A 16,357-nucleotide genomic window follows, 5' to 3' on the forward strand; every position below is an offset into this window, starting at 1 on the left:
TGGGCACCAAAGCATTAATGGCCTTGAGCTCTTCATCATCATCAGCTTCTTCTATAACCTGATGAGGCTGAGGGTCATTGATGCAGGGGAAGTAGTAATGGTACTGTTTGCGCTTTGGCTGTACGTGGAAAAAAACAGGAGCAGGGCTGTTGCTGCAAGAGAATTCGTATTCCTGTATGCCACGTGCGGCGTTCTTAGAGCAGTGAATATGGTGATTGGAAATGAGATTGCTTAATGATTTTCTGAGGAGCCTCCCTCTCTTCATCATCAAATTCATGCCCATCATCAACTTCCTCTTTGATATCACTCCCTTCCTCACCATCAAGTACGTGATCCTCAACACATTCCATAGCCTCTTGGCAATTACCCGCGGAGAATTATGAACCTCCATATATCATATATCATATATCATATATCATATATCATATGACTATATATGAGCAATCGATCGCGAGCTTGCTCAATTTTTCTCTCTAGAATAAGATCGATATCTAGTAATAATAATCACAATAATGAAATTAACAAGATAAAGATGAGAAGAGGTGAGCTAGCTAGCTCGAGGGTTTTCTTTTCTTGTTTCTACGAGGTCTAGGAAACCTCGCAGTCGCAGAAGAAAAGAAAACCCTATGACTATGAGAGAAGATATATGGAAGGTGAAATGGTTTGGATTTTATAGCTGGAAGATGATGATCGAGCTCAATCAACTGTGCATATATATATATATTAATTATTTTAAGAATAAAGTTTTAAAGAAGCCTTCAATTGGGTGCCTTCCACTTCCAAAAACGTAATTTCCCTTTTCATTTATTTCAGAGAAAAGTAGAATACAACATAACCAAACATGTTAACGCTAAACATGAAAAAAAAAAAAAAAAAAAAAATGTTAATTAGTTGTTGCTTTTGCAACGGCTCTAGCAAAAGCAAACATTGGGAGCATCTCCCGATCTGTCTTTTTTAAATAACGGGAATTTCATTCAACTTAATGAGTACTGTCTTGATTAATGATATTAATTTATGTATATTAATATATAGTTTGGAAGCATATGTACATAAGAAAAGTGTAAGAGCTGTGAGAAACAATCGAAGTGTTTTCTTGCATGTCAACGTGAATAGCTGATAAACTTTTCAGCTCCCAGATACAAACAAACTTATTTAGTATTCATTGATTTTGGCTAATTGTCAATTCTCTTAATTTCTCCTATAATTACTGTCAACTTGATCTACGCAGCTTCTCGAGTATTTTCAATAGTCTCAATATGGGATATATACAATCTTCCCGGTCTTATTGAAGAAGAAAGACACGTTTTCAATTATGGTGGAAACTGTTAGAATATATGGAAAATATATAGTATTTTTCATATATTTCATAATTATGTTGATATCAAATATTATTTATTTATGGGTTGATTGTAATTAAATATTGTGATTGTAATCAAATCAAGGAGATTTGATTACAATAATTGTATTTAGACATTACCCTATAAATATGAACATTTGTATTGTAAACAAATTAAGTTAATGAGAACAATGTAACCCTAAGGGGTATTCCAAGTGGTGAACGTATACGTCTACCAAAGGTGTCTAACACCGAATCACCCGTAAAATTTTTTGTGTTCATTTTCTATATTGCTTCTACTCATATTTTCACATCTTCATTATTTCAACATGATATAAAAGCTATATATTTCAACATGGTATTAGAGCCACTTTCTTGTGGCCTTTAACATCATTGACCTTTTCGGGTATTCTCTCCAACAATCTCATTGCTTCGCTACATCCACTTGCCACGCTCCTCCATGCTTCACCATGTGCACCACACGTCGGTCAAATTCAATGCGTCAATCTGATAACCACCCGAGTGGGCTCGTTTTTCTTTTTTTTTTTTTCTTTTATTATTTTTTATTTTTTATTTTTGGCCCGTTGTCAGCCCCTTTTGAAGTTTGTCTCATTATCAGCCCTGGCCTGTTGTCGACCCCTTTTGGATTTTAGCCCGTTGTCGGCCCCTTTTGAAGTTTGGCTCATTGTCAGCTCTGGCCCGTTGTCAGCCACTTTTAGAGTTTTAGTCCATTGTCGCCCCTTTTGCATCTGCATTCACCAGCCACCTGCCGCCATCGCTGGCCTCCCCGCTAGCATCTATCTCTTCCGGCAGTCATCACCATCTATGGCTCATTTCCGGCCTCCGCCACCTCTGTCATTATTGTTTCTGATTTCAAACTCAAGGTTTTAGAATATTCCACCTTGAGTTTGAGCGGAGATGTTAGAATATATGTTAAGGAAAATGATAAAGGCACAACTTAAATCCAACTTTGGCCCAACTTTTCTCTTAAGTTTTTTTTTAAAAAAAAAAAATGCATGTGGAGGAGAGAGAGAGAGCCTTAAACTAGAGAGAGAAATTTGGTCTAGAAATTGGGCTAAAGTTAGGTTTAAGTCGTGGCTGTATCACACATCATATGTAAAATATATAATATTTTCTGTATATTCCATAATTATGTGGATATCAAATATTCTTTATTTATGGGTTGATTGTAATCAAATCAAGAGGATTTGATTACAATAATTGTATTTAGACATTACCCTATAAATATGAACCTTTGTATTGTAGACAAATCAAGTTAATGAGCACAATGTAGCCATAAGGAGTATTCCAAGTGGCAAACGTATGTGTCTAACACTAAACCACCCGTAAAGTTCTTTGTGTTTCTTTTCAATATTGTTTCCGCTCATATTTCCGTATATTCATTATTTCAACATGTTATCAGAGCTATATATTTCAACATGTTCATGTGCCCTAACATCACATGGTAGGTATGAAGGAATGCACCGTGCACGTGCAAGAGGCATGACAATAACTATTGGATAATGATCCGTGTGGGTAATTAATTACCAATTAATTTACTAACAAAGTTTTCCTCCAAATTGGGTTGGAGGGATTTTCTTCAATCCAGTCTATAAAAGTGATATGTGTCTCTTTTTTTAATAACATGTGAGATGCACATAAGTTGGAATAAATTTTATTAAAAACTCATGTGCATCTTACATGTTCATGGGACACATGTCACTTTTATAGACTAGGCTTGAACATGTGATATGCACATATTTTTTTTAATAGCAGGGACAACATTGGAATAAATTTTATTAAAAACTCATGTGCATCTTACATGTTATTAAAAAAAAAAGACACATGTCACTCTTACAAACTAAGTTAAAGAAAATTTCTTCAACCTAATTTGAAGGAAAACTTTGTCCAAGAACTATCTACCTAAATTCTAAATATGAAACCAAAAAGTGGAGCCACGCGCAAGGCCAGTGCAATTAGGAGGATACACATGGTGGCTGGTGGTGCTGAGGCCAGCGAAGGTGATGGGACACCCATGAGCTAGAGAAGGTGAAGGCAGATGGATAAGTTCGTGTGGCTTCAAAAATAAAAAATAAAAAGGAAAAAGGAAAAAATAAATTTTACTTTTTGCCCTTTATGAAGTTTTTAATGTTTAAAAATTGACTAGGGCTGCTCAAATGGTGTGGTTCCCGCTAATCGCTAATGACTAATCGCTTTGGTAGGCGGTTATTAAAAATTGCTAACCGCTTAAGGCAGTTGCGGTTAACGGTTTTAGGAGGTAGGACAAGGTGGTTATAACTGCTATCCGCTTTCATATATATATATATATATATTAATAAAATATATTAATTTTTTCATTTGTATTTGGATTAATGGATTTAGGTTATTTATGACTGTATGTGAAATATATAATATGGTATGTGATGTTTTGGACTAAGTCTTATTCAAAAACATTAGCCGGCCCAAAAAACGGCATTTTTTTTTGTCTTTTTTAGAACATTTTGGCCTTAAACCCTTAAAATAAGCCTATAAAATAGTCCAATTCCAAAAAATAAGCCCAAAAAAGGGGTCAATTTAAGGCCTAAAACACTTAAAAAGCCCAAATAAAAAAAGTAGTTATAAAACCCAATATTGGATTGAATAACCGCTAACCACCGGTTATAAAATAATCGCTAACCTCTTAAGCGGTTATTAAAAATCAATAACCGCCCAAGGCGGTTGCAGTTGCGGTTATAGCCAATAACCATCGGTTTTAACCATTTGAGCACCCCTAAAATTGAGGATATGCTCTTACTAAATTTCTCAAATTGTCAATTGGATTCATATATTAATAATTTCAATTTTCTTTGATGGAAGAAGGTTTCTATGGGACGCACGTGCATTTTAAGAAGTGAAAGTCCAAAATGTCACAATCTTTATTGAGAAAAAAATATAAAGACAAGAAAAAAATTAATGGCCCCCATGGGCCTTTTGATCGGAATCGAGTTAGTTGAGCCACCCGCAATCTTTTTCAATGTTTATTTTTTGTTGGTTGCCAATTGCCGCCATCCGAGGAATAAATACAAAAAAAAAAAATAATAATAATAAATAAATAAATAATTAATCACAGTAATTAGCATAAATTACAAATTGCTTCATATCTATCAATTGGTGAATAAAAACAAATTTTTAACCGAATTGGTGAACCGTATCTTTGATTTTACTTCAATACAATATAAATATTGAATAGTCAGTATAGTTGGCCTAAATTATTTATTTATTCCTTTTTTTTTTGTATTTATTCACCCATTGGTTTTTTTGTATTTTTAAAAAATTGTTTGAGTTTTTTTTTTTTTTTTTTTGTTTACAATTATTTTATTACTTTATTTGTTAAAAGAATAAGGATATTATAGGAATATAAAAAAAATAAGTGGCTTTTTTGATACATTTTGATAGTTTGAGGAGTTGCTTTAGTACCTTTTGAACATTAGGGGATACTGCAAACCGCTGGTAATTTGAGAGGCTTTTTTATATTTTTCAAAAAAAAAAAAAAAAATCGTTAAGCTGCCATCATCCTTCGTGAACGGCATCCATTGCTGTTTCCTGCAGCCTCATCAATCAGAGCTCATGATCCAGTTTTGGTCCACGTTGAACTGTATCAGGTCTCTCTTCATCATCCCATCAGAGGTTTGGAATGGGTCACCAGATTGAGGTCACACTTAGTTCTTAAGCATTGCCACACCAGATTCCACCCTCCACATCAGGCTCATAGTTGCAGATGCAAGCACCTGATCTGCGCCCTGTGAAGCTCACAGATCTATAGTGTACCTACCTGCACTAGATCCAAATCAGTGTGGAAAAAAAAAACCTGCCCGCGTGTCACACTGGATTGCAGACCTACAGTTACACCAGCTTATGTCGCACCAGATCGCAGCCCGTGATTCCACTTGCATTCAGCCACACTGAATCCTTGCTCATCAGCCAAGCTTATAGTCTTATAGTGCAGCTGCCCACACTAGATCCGGACTAAAAAAAAAAAAAAAAGTCCAACTGACCACATCACGCTCGCCTCGCGCTTGTTAAGTTCGATGTGCTGATCTAATAACCGTTTAAGTTGGCTCATTTTTTTTTTTTTTTGGCCCAAGTCGGCTATGACACCTCGATCCCATATTGGGAAGATGAGAAGAAGTCCACATAGAGTGGGTAGTTTATAAAGATAGTTATGGGTGCTAAGTCCTACATTGCCTAATTACTAGGTGAAATTGGGCTTTATAATGAATTATAGGGAAGCTCCAAATTGACTATTCATTATAGGGAAGCTCCAAATTGACTATTCCCTAAACCCTAGTGCTTTTCCTTGGATCGTTACAAGTGGTATCAGAGCCACCTAGTAATGTCAGGTCATGTGGTACTGGAGCATTACATGATGTGCCCTAACGAGGACGTCAGGAATTTAAAATGGGGAGTTTGTAACATCCCGATCCCATATTGAGAAAATGAGAAGAAGTCCACATAGAGTGGGTAGTTTGCAAAAATAGTCATGGGTGCTAAGTATCACATTGCCTAGTTATTAGGTTAAACTGAGCTTTATAATGAATTATAGGGAATGTTCAAATTGACTAGTTATTTTGAGGTAATAGCATAGGTGTGGCTAGTGTTTTTCCTTGGGTCGTTACATCGGCCCTAGCCCATAGTCGGCCTTTTTTTTTTTAATTTTTTTGTGGCTCATTGTTAGCCTTGGCCCGTTTTGATTTTGGCTTGTCGTCGGGCCCTTTTGAAGTTTGGCTTATTGTCATCCTTGGCCCGTTGTCGGCCCTTTTTGGAGTTTGGCCCATTGTCGGCCTTTTTGAATCTGCATTCACTAGTCACCTGTCACCGTCGCTGGCCACCCGCCAGCCTCTATCTCCTCCAGCAGTCGCCACCATCTACGGCTCGTTCCTGGCCTCCGCCATTGCCATCATCATTGTTTCGGATTTCAAATTCAAGGTTCCATAATATTTCACCTTGAGCTAGAGGGCATGTTAAAATATACAGAAAATATAATATTTTTCGTATATTCCATAAATAAGTTGATATCAAATATTTTTTATTTATGGGTTGATAGTAGTCAAATATTGGGATTGTAATCAAGTTAAGGGAATTTGATTACTATACTTGTATTTAGACACTACCATATAAATAAGGATCTTTGTATTGTAAACAAATCAAGGTTAATGACAGTGCATTTACATATATATATTTTGTTATCGTAGTCGTTTGTGCGTGGTAGAACTTGAGGACCTTTAACATGTGCTTTAATTTTACTTGTATTAATAAACTAATTACAAAAGCAAATCCAAAAGAGAAATGAATTTGGGAGACTTAAACAGTCAATATGTTTGCTGAATGGTTATCGTATATTTTTGGAACATACATATCATATTATATGAGAAATTAAATCAATATAGGATGGAAGAATTAGAGCAAGGTAGGATTCTTCTAAACCTTTTGTTTTAGAGCTTTACAGCCCAGAGTGCACCATTGAAAGGGCTTATCAGTTATCATTCTAAAATTTGCCAATACAAACTTGTTGTAGAGTGACAAACAGAAAGCGATGAAACCTCTCGCTTCTTTTGAAATGAAAAATGTGCTTGAACTATTCCCTGTACCCTGTTGAACCTTTCTGTAATTAGGAAATTGTTCATGTGTATATATATAGAGATGTTGTTTTTCCATCTTAGGGGAAAAGAAAAAAGGAAAAAGGAAAAAGAAGAGTTGGACCGGAGCAAAGGAATGGAAGAAAAATGTGCTTTAATAGCCTTGCAGGTTAAGTTTTCTTAGAGACGAGAATTGCAGAATGAAAAGAATTACTTTTTGTATTTTAACACCATAGGCGTTAATGAAGTAAAACTGCCCTTCTCTTTTAATTACTGTATAATGATTTTGAAACTGAAAGGGCAGTAGTATTGTTACAAAAAAAAAAAAAAGAAAGAGCAGTGGTATATATTCTGCTTAGGCTTTAGAGTTGTTTTGAGCCTCGTGTACTAGCGTATTGATCACAGGCTGGTTTACAACACGATTAAGCAAAAGAAAATTCCCCGTTCGATAAAGAGACAACTGTGCGGACCCCACAGAGAGATGCAATTAATTAAGCAAAATGCTAAAAAGCCATGCGGTCATTTTTGTCATTCACCCAAGAATAAAGCTAAAGTCGAATTCTCTAGAGGTTCTCCTCACGGCTAAGAAAGAAATGGCCCAGCCAGTCTCTATCATCAGTGTACCCTTTTCTGGTATTTGTGACCCAGGGGCTATAATAATAATAATAAAGAATTTCCCTACCTAACCTACCCACTTTATACGAGAAGCAAACCAATGGAATAGAGCCACGTTGTCTTTTTTTTTTTTTTCATCTGCTTTTTTTCTTTTACTTTCACGTTCATATCATGTCTTTTCTTTTTCTTCATTTCTTATACAACAAACAAAATAGACACAATCTTAACACTTTCCGAAGATGAGACCAATAATGAAGATTAAAGGCCCAGGGCATCCCTCATCCACGCTCACTATAAAAGCCTCTTCACACACTATGTAGTCTTTCATGCCAAATCCACTACTTTTTAATTTTTGCTTGTACCAAGTACAAAATCAATACACCAAACAAACCCCTCTCTCTCTCTCTCTCTCTCACACACACATTTTGCAAGTCCATTAATACAATTAATTAAGCCAAAGATGAAGAACAAAGCATCTGCAATATTGAAGCAGATAATATCTACGTTGAGCTCAATGGCCAAGGCTAAAAGCCTGTCTCTCAAGAGCAAAACAAGGGCCATCAAGACTCGCCTGATTATATTGTCGTTGCTTAGCAAGAAGAAGTTCCTGATGAGCTCCCTCTCTCACAGTATTCAGCAAAAAAAGAGCTCCATCTCTCACAAGCTCCATACTTTGCTTGGCCATCAATATCATGACAAACAGTACTCGGACGATGAAAACCAAAGCAAGCTGGCTATTGCACTGTACGAAGGTAACATTAATGCCATGACCCACGAGTCCCTCCCTGACCAAACTCGTACAGAGTTGTTGGAGGAGACGGAACACGGCTGCGTAGACGAAGCAGATGAGGAGGACGATGTCAAGTACCCGGATCTCACCCACTCGTTCTTCGAAGATCCGGGACTGGGAGGTTCCGTGATAGACCTGGTGAAGACTTCAAAGGAAGGGGCAGGGGAGGAATTCAGCCTAGAAGACGACATAGACCACGTGGCAGACCTCTTCATAAAGAGATTCCATAGTCAGATGCTGATGCAGAAGCAGCTGTCCTTGAAGAGGTACCACCAGATGCTGCAGAGGGGTGCCTAGCTAAAACTTCTATATATATATTTCCTTGTACGAAAATGTAAAAGCGCCTCCGTCAAATAAATGTTTAATTTCCAATATTTCTCCAAATTAAACATTATCTACCAAACTACTAAAATTTTATAATGTATCTCAAATAAAAAAACTTCAAAAAATTAAAAACAAAAAAATGGTGATAGACCTACGTGCTGGAATAGTGGAATGCAAATCTTTTGTAATTTTAAAAAAATATCGATACAATCTTTAATTTAGATAAGACGTTACAAAGTATGTTTTAGTTAGGGGGGGGCTTGCTTTTATTTTTATTTTCGACCTATTAATTTATTAGTATTATCTTTTTAAACCACTATATCCACCCCTTAATTTTTTCAAGAATAATACTAGTTATTATAATTTTATTCAACCATTCATCCAATAATATTAAAGTGACAAAAACAAATAGAGAATGCCTAATATACACTATAATCTATTAAGTGAGACTATATTAATGTATTTTTCATAGGATAAGAACATGAAATAGATAGAGAATGCCTAATATACACTATAATCTATTAAGCATAGAGAGACACATATAGATCTCTTGAGATTTCCTAAGAGACTCGCCTTCCAATCAAATGGAAAAACAAGAAGCTTACAGTAAAAGGCCATCTGATAAACCAAAGGGACTATCCACATTATATTTTTCTTCCCAAGCAAGCGATATGCCCAATCTGTTCTCACCGGGCATGTGAGAAATATCAACTGCAACGCAGCGAACATCAGTATTTTCTTTATCTTCGGATGAAAGATAATCACATACCGTTTGTAAGAGCTAGGACCTCTTGTTCTCTAAATGCAAAAGACAAGGAACTGGGTCACCGGAAATTCCGAGATGCTTAAGACTCCCTTCTAGCCACGCATCCAAGTCTAACAAGTCTAAATTATAGGCAATCAAGAATGCTTCCTCCTCCTTTACCTAATAAGTGGCCCAGTATAAAGTATTTTTAAATTTGAATTGTTCAATTTGAAAGTGACTATTCAAATTTAATTTTTATTTTTATTTGAAGATTCTTTAAATTCGGTTTTTCTTTAAAAATATGAAAAAAAAAAAAATCACAAAAAGAGTAATTTAACTTTAAAAATTTGAAAAAATTCACAAAAAGAGTCATTTAACAAGCTCTCTACTCTATTTTAAATTTAACTTTGATCAACAAGACTCTTCAAATGCCAAGTGCCAAAAAAAAATCTCAAAAACCCTTCCTGCTCTCCCCCCTCCTAAACCCCCCTCCCTTTCTGAGCCTTTTTTTCTAGTTTTTTTTTTTTGTTTTTTTTTTGTTTTTGTTTTTGTAGGTGTTTTTTTTGGCCAATATCAGCAATTGCAGCTGCTACCGCCCACCTTCCAAGGTGCTGCGCCTCCCTTCTCCATTCGCTTCACCACGTGCCAACGCTGGTCAGTGCCCATTATCTCCTCTACTCCAGTCGCTGTTGATTTGCTGGCTGTATTGCTTGTTTTGTTTGTTTTGAATAATAATTTTTTCTTTAGATCTGCTCTCGTGAGAGATCTACAAGGAAAATGATGTAGTTTTCCGATTGTTTTGGGTCGATGAGGAGTAGATCTAGTCTTCTTAGGAGCAGATGTGCTTTTATGGCTATTTTTCTGTTGGGGCTGGATTTTCTCTATTTTTTGTTGTTTGTATTTTTGTTTGAATAAGGATTGTCTAGACCTTTGGGTTGTGGATGTGATCTGTTTTCAGAGCGAAGAAGATGAGCTACCTATGCATTGAGAATCTGTTTATAACAGATCTGATATTACAACTGAAAAGTAGTCATAGATTAGCGGATATTAATGTCATAGATAGACCTTGAATGTTTGATTTTTATGTAAGTATCTATAGTTTGTAACCTCGTAGCATCGGCTATGATTTTTCAGAGATTTTTGTTCTGTGATGTAAGAGGTTATGCTTGTGATCCTTCATTAATGAGACTAAATTTTTTTTAAAAAAAATGCCAAGTGGTAAAAAGTGAAAGTTATTTAGTTATTTAGTCTTATATATTCATTTTCCTTCTCTTTCATCTATCTAGAACAAAAAAATAATTAAAAAAAATAAGAAAATAATAATATTTAACTAAATTTAAGGAAGATGTAGAAAGTTTAATATTTGATTATTTTTAAAGTAATTTTTCAAATTAAAAATAAATAAATTTTTAGCTTCAAGTTTAACTTTTATTTGAAGAGATTATCGAATCATCCCTTTTACTTGGAAAAAGAAAAGGAAACGCAAACACTCTCTGTCTTTGTTTCTCAGTCACACACTTTCACTCGATCTCTACTCTCTTGCTTCGTTTCTCAAGAAAGACTCTGTTTTGCTTCTATTCAAAAACCAATAAAAAAATTCTGTACGTTGTACTGAAAAGAACCCAATTGTCCTCACTAATCTAACGGTTGGTTTTTTGAAGGTGTATGCTGCTTCCATACAGCCCAAAGGAATCAATAGTCTTTCACACTGAAATAATTTTGTTACAAAGAGTATTGTAATAGATATGAACAAATATTTGACTTTCAACGGTTATCTTCAACTGGGTACACAGTAACTAAAATAGTATTGATAAGTAGGACACAATTTTGCACTTTTGCTGCCTATGCTTAAAACTATGACGTTAATGGCGGAACCGGCAATCCCATTGATGGCTGCTGGCGTTGTGACTCCAACAGCTGGCAAAAAAACAACAATCGTCTTGCAGACTGTGGCATTGGTTTTGGCAGGAACGTAGTTGTTGGCCGCGGTGGCTCCTTCTATGTCGTCACTGACCCTGTTAAGTGTCAACCCGAAGCCCGGCACTATGCGTCATGCCGTCATCTAAGAGATAAACCAAGCAAGAGAGAGAGCGCGAGAGAGAGAGAAGTACCAAAAAAAACGTTGAAAAGGATGAAATAAGAGTACGCATGTTCAAATCAGATTGGAGAAAAAGAGAGAGAGAGACAGTTGGAAAACAAAGTGAGGACTGAGGAGACCTTGGAGATCTGGTTCAGGTTAGAGAGAACAGAGGGAGAAAGTGCGTGTGAGAGACCGAGAGACACATACAGTGCCTTTTCTTTTCCAAGTAAACGGCGTTAGACGTTTGCTTTATAGGGAGACTTAAAGGACACACTTTTAAGTGAGATTAAATCTCAGCCTTTAAGTTTTAAAGGCACATGATCCCCTCTCATCTATCTCTCTGATATTTGAACTAATCTTCTCTCTCTGTCTCTCTCAGCGGGATGCCGAGAACGTTTGCGTAGTAGACGCCAGATTGAAGCTGACCAGCACCAGCATCTATCCCTAGCCTTTTGGCGGAAGCATCCTCGATGAAACAATTTGAAGAATTTCATTCCTTTGCTACTCTATTTATAAGTATTACTCTATTTATATTTGTAATCGCTATCTGGGAAATTTCGCATTCTGCTTGTATTGATATAGATTCGAATAAAGTTGGGGACTTTAATTACAAACGCTGGGCCTTTTTATCTTTTTGTTTTTTTTGTTTTTTGGTTGTTTGGTTCTATTGTATACAACTCAATTCTCATCTTCAACTCTGCTTCGGGTTGTTCCCCTCACACAAATAACTTTTTCTCTGGGGATTCCCTTTTTAGGGTTTCTGATTTTCTGTTAACTGGATTCTTCTTCGATTTCAATCCATGGAAGAGGGGAACAAGGTTAATCAATGCAAGAGTGAAATGCTATCAACAATGGTGATGTATCCACCGGTAATAACCCAGTACTCTTGAATCTTAATTATTTTTATTCTTACAGCAAATCATTACACGTGAAATAATAAGACATCAAAAGAACATTTTGATGATCTTCATTTGTTTTAACTGCTGTAGTTTCCTTGGCTGATTACAGTCTCAAGTCTACCTGCATTTGCGTTTCCATATTTTTGTTTCATTTCACCCCTTTTTTTTTTTCTTATAAATAAACATCTTAAATGAAAGGACTTTTTCTATTTTCTTTAGTATGATTTCAAATGAAAATTCATCTCTGGAGCGCTCGCTCTGGCCTTCTCATTGCTTGTTACGACTTTGGTTAGCACTATTATTCTTATTTTCTTTCGAGTGACAAATACTGGAGAACCTAGTGTGTTTTATTGTGGAGCTGATGTCTTGCGAATTGGTAGATGAGTAATGCTATAAGGAGGATTCTGACTAGACTCAAATGTGGTGTAACTTTTAAAATTACCTTTAAATTTGAGATAATCATTATTAAATTTTGATCTAATGGTGATTTTAAAAGTCACATTACATTTAGGAGTACTAAAAGAAAGACTCTAGTCCTCCTTCTAGCAAGTCTCAAGTGCATGTCATTATGGCTATCTTGATGCTTTCTGATTGGAGTTTTAAGTCCCGTAGCAGCTTGCAAAAGAAATTCTCAGTTTATACCTGTGTCTTATGAGTTTGTTTATAGTTCTTGATGTAGCAGATAAAATTAAAGAGAGGTGTAGGGAACAGAGAGAAGCTCTGCCTGGGGAGCCTAAATGTATTATATGTCGTCGCTATGGTGATCAGTGTATATGTGATGAGACAGATGATGATGTCTACAGCTTGGAATGCAAACAAGCTCTACTATGCAGGGTTGCCAACTCACAGCCGCCGGTTGGTCTCCCACCTCCTAAAAAATTACCTGCAACTGATGAGTGCTTTTACGTTAGAGATTCTGATGATAAATCAGGATCTCTATCTTTAACTATCGATCAGACAGCTGAGTCACTCAGAAGGAAGCTTGAAATTCATGTGAAGGGTGAATTAGCTGTGGCACCCATGTTATCATTCTCTTCTTGTAATCTTCCTCAGAAGCTTCTCCAAAATATGGAAGCTGCTGGATATGATGTGCCCACACCTGTTCAGATGCAAGCAGTCCCAGCTGCTTTGATAGGCAAAAGCCTGCTTGTTTCAGCTGACACGGGCTCAGGGAAAACTGCTTCTTTTCTGGTTCCAGTTGTTTCTCGCTGTGCAAATATTCGCATTGAGAGCTCCTCAAACCAGAGAAAGCCATTAGCAATTGTTCTAACACCAACTAGAGAGCTCTGTATACAGGTTGAGGAACACGCTAATTAAGTTACTTTCAAAAAGTTTGCCTTTCAGAACTGCACTTCTTGGTGGTGATGCCATGGCTGGACAACGACACCGCATTGAGGGAGGAGTGGAACTGATCATTGGAACTCCAGGCAGGGTTATTGACTTTTTAACAAAGCATTATATTGAACTAGATGATGTAATGATCTTTGTTCTAGATGAGCGAGGTGGACTCCATGCTCCAAAGGGGTTTCCGGGATCAGGTAATGCAGATCTTTAGGGCTCTATCGCAGCCCCAGGCCTTGATGTATTCGGCAACAATCTCACAAGAGGTAGAAAAGATTACAAGCTGTATGGCAAAAGATATTATTGTCATCTCTGTTGGCAAACCTAATAGGCCAAGTAAGGCTGTGAAGCAGCTGGCTATATGGTTTGAGTCAAAGCATAAAAAGCAAAGGCTTTTTGACATTTTAATGAGTAAGCATCATTTTATGCCACCAGTTGGGGCAGATCTCCTGTCTAATGCAATTACAGTCACCACTTGGATGAAAGCTTTATCAATGCATGGGGAGAAGTCCATGAAGGAGAGGAGAGAAATTGTGAGAACATTTTTGGTGGGTGAGGTTCCAGTTATTGTGGCCGCTGGGGTTTTGGGTCGGGGTCTTAATTGATCTCCTGGGTGTGAGACAGGTAATAGTTTTTGACATGCCCAATTCCATCAAGGAGTACATCCATCAGATAGGGAGAGCGTCCAGATTGGGAGAGGAGGGTACAGCTATTGTGTTTGTGAATGAAGAAAATAAGAATATGTTTCCAGAGTTGATTAAAAATTTAAAATCTGCTGGAGCTGCTGTACCTCGGGAGCTTGTTAATTCACGGTTTGCAGTTGGTTTTTTATCTGGTGGCGAAGGCCAGAAAAGGAGAAAGCGTACGGTTGCTGACGTCTGGAATTAATGCTTCGTAGATTTTTGGCTTCAATTCAACATCTTGGAAATATTCAATAAATCAGACGGACATTTTGCCATTAGAAAAAAGGTAAATTGGTACTTCACTCTGAACTCACATCCTAGCTGCATTAATCATGATTATTACCACTTTTGAACTCACTGGATAGCTGTGTATGGCAAGAAATAATGCTGATAGCACTTTCTGATAGCACATTGATAAATCGGGCTGATAAATTAGGCAACGTTTACAACTAGTGGTCTGGAGAACTGAGAGGACTGTATACAATTAGCAATGTTGTTGTGGCTTTTGGTCCACACACAACCAATCTCAGCGTACTTAGAGAGGTCAGTATATAGCGAAAAACTACTTTGACTTGCAGTCGCGGAAGTGAAATGAGAGATATCGATTGTTACAGTTTGTAAATGTGCTCTTCTGGGAGTACGTTGTTTGCTTGCATAATTAAGCTAACTGAATGCATATTGGAGAGACTTATCTACTGAGGATTTTCTGCAATTTTTATTGGATTTGGACATTAATACTAAGTTGATGCAAGTCCCTTTCTGCAATTGCAAATATTTCTTTGAAGTAAGATGTAGAATATTGCTTATACTGTAAAGCATTAGATATAAAAAGAATCCACCCCACTGATTATTTGCTGGATCCTGTGACTAGCATATTAACTTCTGGTAGTTTAAGAGTATCATTCAATATGATTGCACGCGTCATTGTCTCTCCATGATTGCTTTCAGAGAGTTGAGCTATATCGCTGAATGCAGAACCTTTATATACGATACACTGTACAGGAATATCCTACTCTCGGCTGATTTTATGATCATGAACCAGAGTCAATTGGTCTGTTTATGTACGTAAAAACGTGTCTTGGTTGACACTTGACACAAGATGAATAAATGCTGGAGTAGCGTTTTGAGCATGCATAGGAGATCGATAAACATGATATTTCAAGGCTTCATTAATAGAAAGCTCAGATCTTACTTGTTAACGGGAAAGGATGCAAATGATTTTCTTTGTCTAGTGGCCTCTGTAGTTTCGTGACCTGAAATAGATACGTGTCCTTTTTTTTTTTTTTTTGTCCCGAGCGTAATAGATAAATATGTTAATGTCAAAAGGTTAAAATCATCGAATCAGTTAAAAATAACGCTTAATCATGAGGAGAAGCATTATTGTTTTTGTTGGTGAGAGGAATATGGGAACAATTTTAAAATATTAAGTAATTTTGAGTTGTTTGTTAATGTTTTGATTTCAAAAAGAAAAAAAAAATTATATATATATATATATTTTTAAATAAAGCCATAGTCATTGACATTGTTAGAGCATTCTCAATGGAAGAGCTATATTTTTATGTAAAATGGCTCTTTAAAACTCACTTTTATCTAGTTTAGCTAAGCAATTTTTAAGTGTCTCCACATTCAATTAGCTATATTTCTAAAAAAAAGATGGGAAAAGATTTGGGAAAAAGATAAAGCAGGAGAGAAACACTAAAAAGTAAAATGGTTCCCTTAAAAAGTGCTGTTACATTTAACTTTTTTTTTAGTTCTTCTAATCAAATATTTATTTTACATATATTTTGGGCTCAACCAATGTGAGAGGTTTTTTAAACATTTGAAGAACTATTCTAGATAAAAGTAATATTTGGCTCTTCCATTGAGAATGCTCTTACACGATGCAAACAAAAATATCTCTCAGCGGCGTCGGAGACTTTTAGAGAGCTT

General features: G+C 36.3%; 1 protein-coding gene and 1 pseudogene across 1 annotated transcript; both read left to right on the top strand.

The window, feature by feature from the left end:
• Positions 1–7,775: 7,775 nt before the first annotated feature.
• LOC132183001 (uncharacterized) lies at positions 7,776–8,699 on the top strand. Its single transcript, XM_059596385.1, has one exon. The coding sequence runs from the start codon at positions 8,027–8,029 to the stop codon at positions 8,651–8,653; it is 627 nt and encodes a 208-aa protein (XP_059452368.1). The 5' UTR covers positions 7,776–8,026; the 3' UTR covers positions 8,654–8,699.
• A 3,422-nt stretch (positions 8,700–12,121) lies between these two features.
• LOC132182554 (DEAD-box ATP-dependent RNA helicase 41-like) lies at positions 12,122–15,155 on the top strand (annotated as a pseudogene).
• The last annotated feature ends 1,202 nt before the right edge of the window (positions 15,156–16,357 follow it).

The sequence above is a fragment of the Corylus avellana genome, chromosome ca5 (genome assembly GCF_901000735.1).
Source record: "Corylus avellana chromosome ca5, CavTom2PMs-1.0".
Lineage (NCBI taxonomy): Eukaryota > Viridiplantae > Streptophyta > Magnoliopsida > Fagales > Betulaceae > Corylus > Corylus avellana.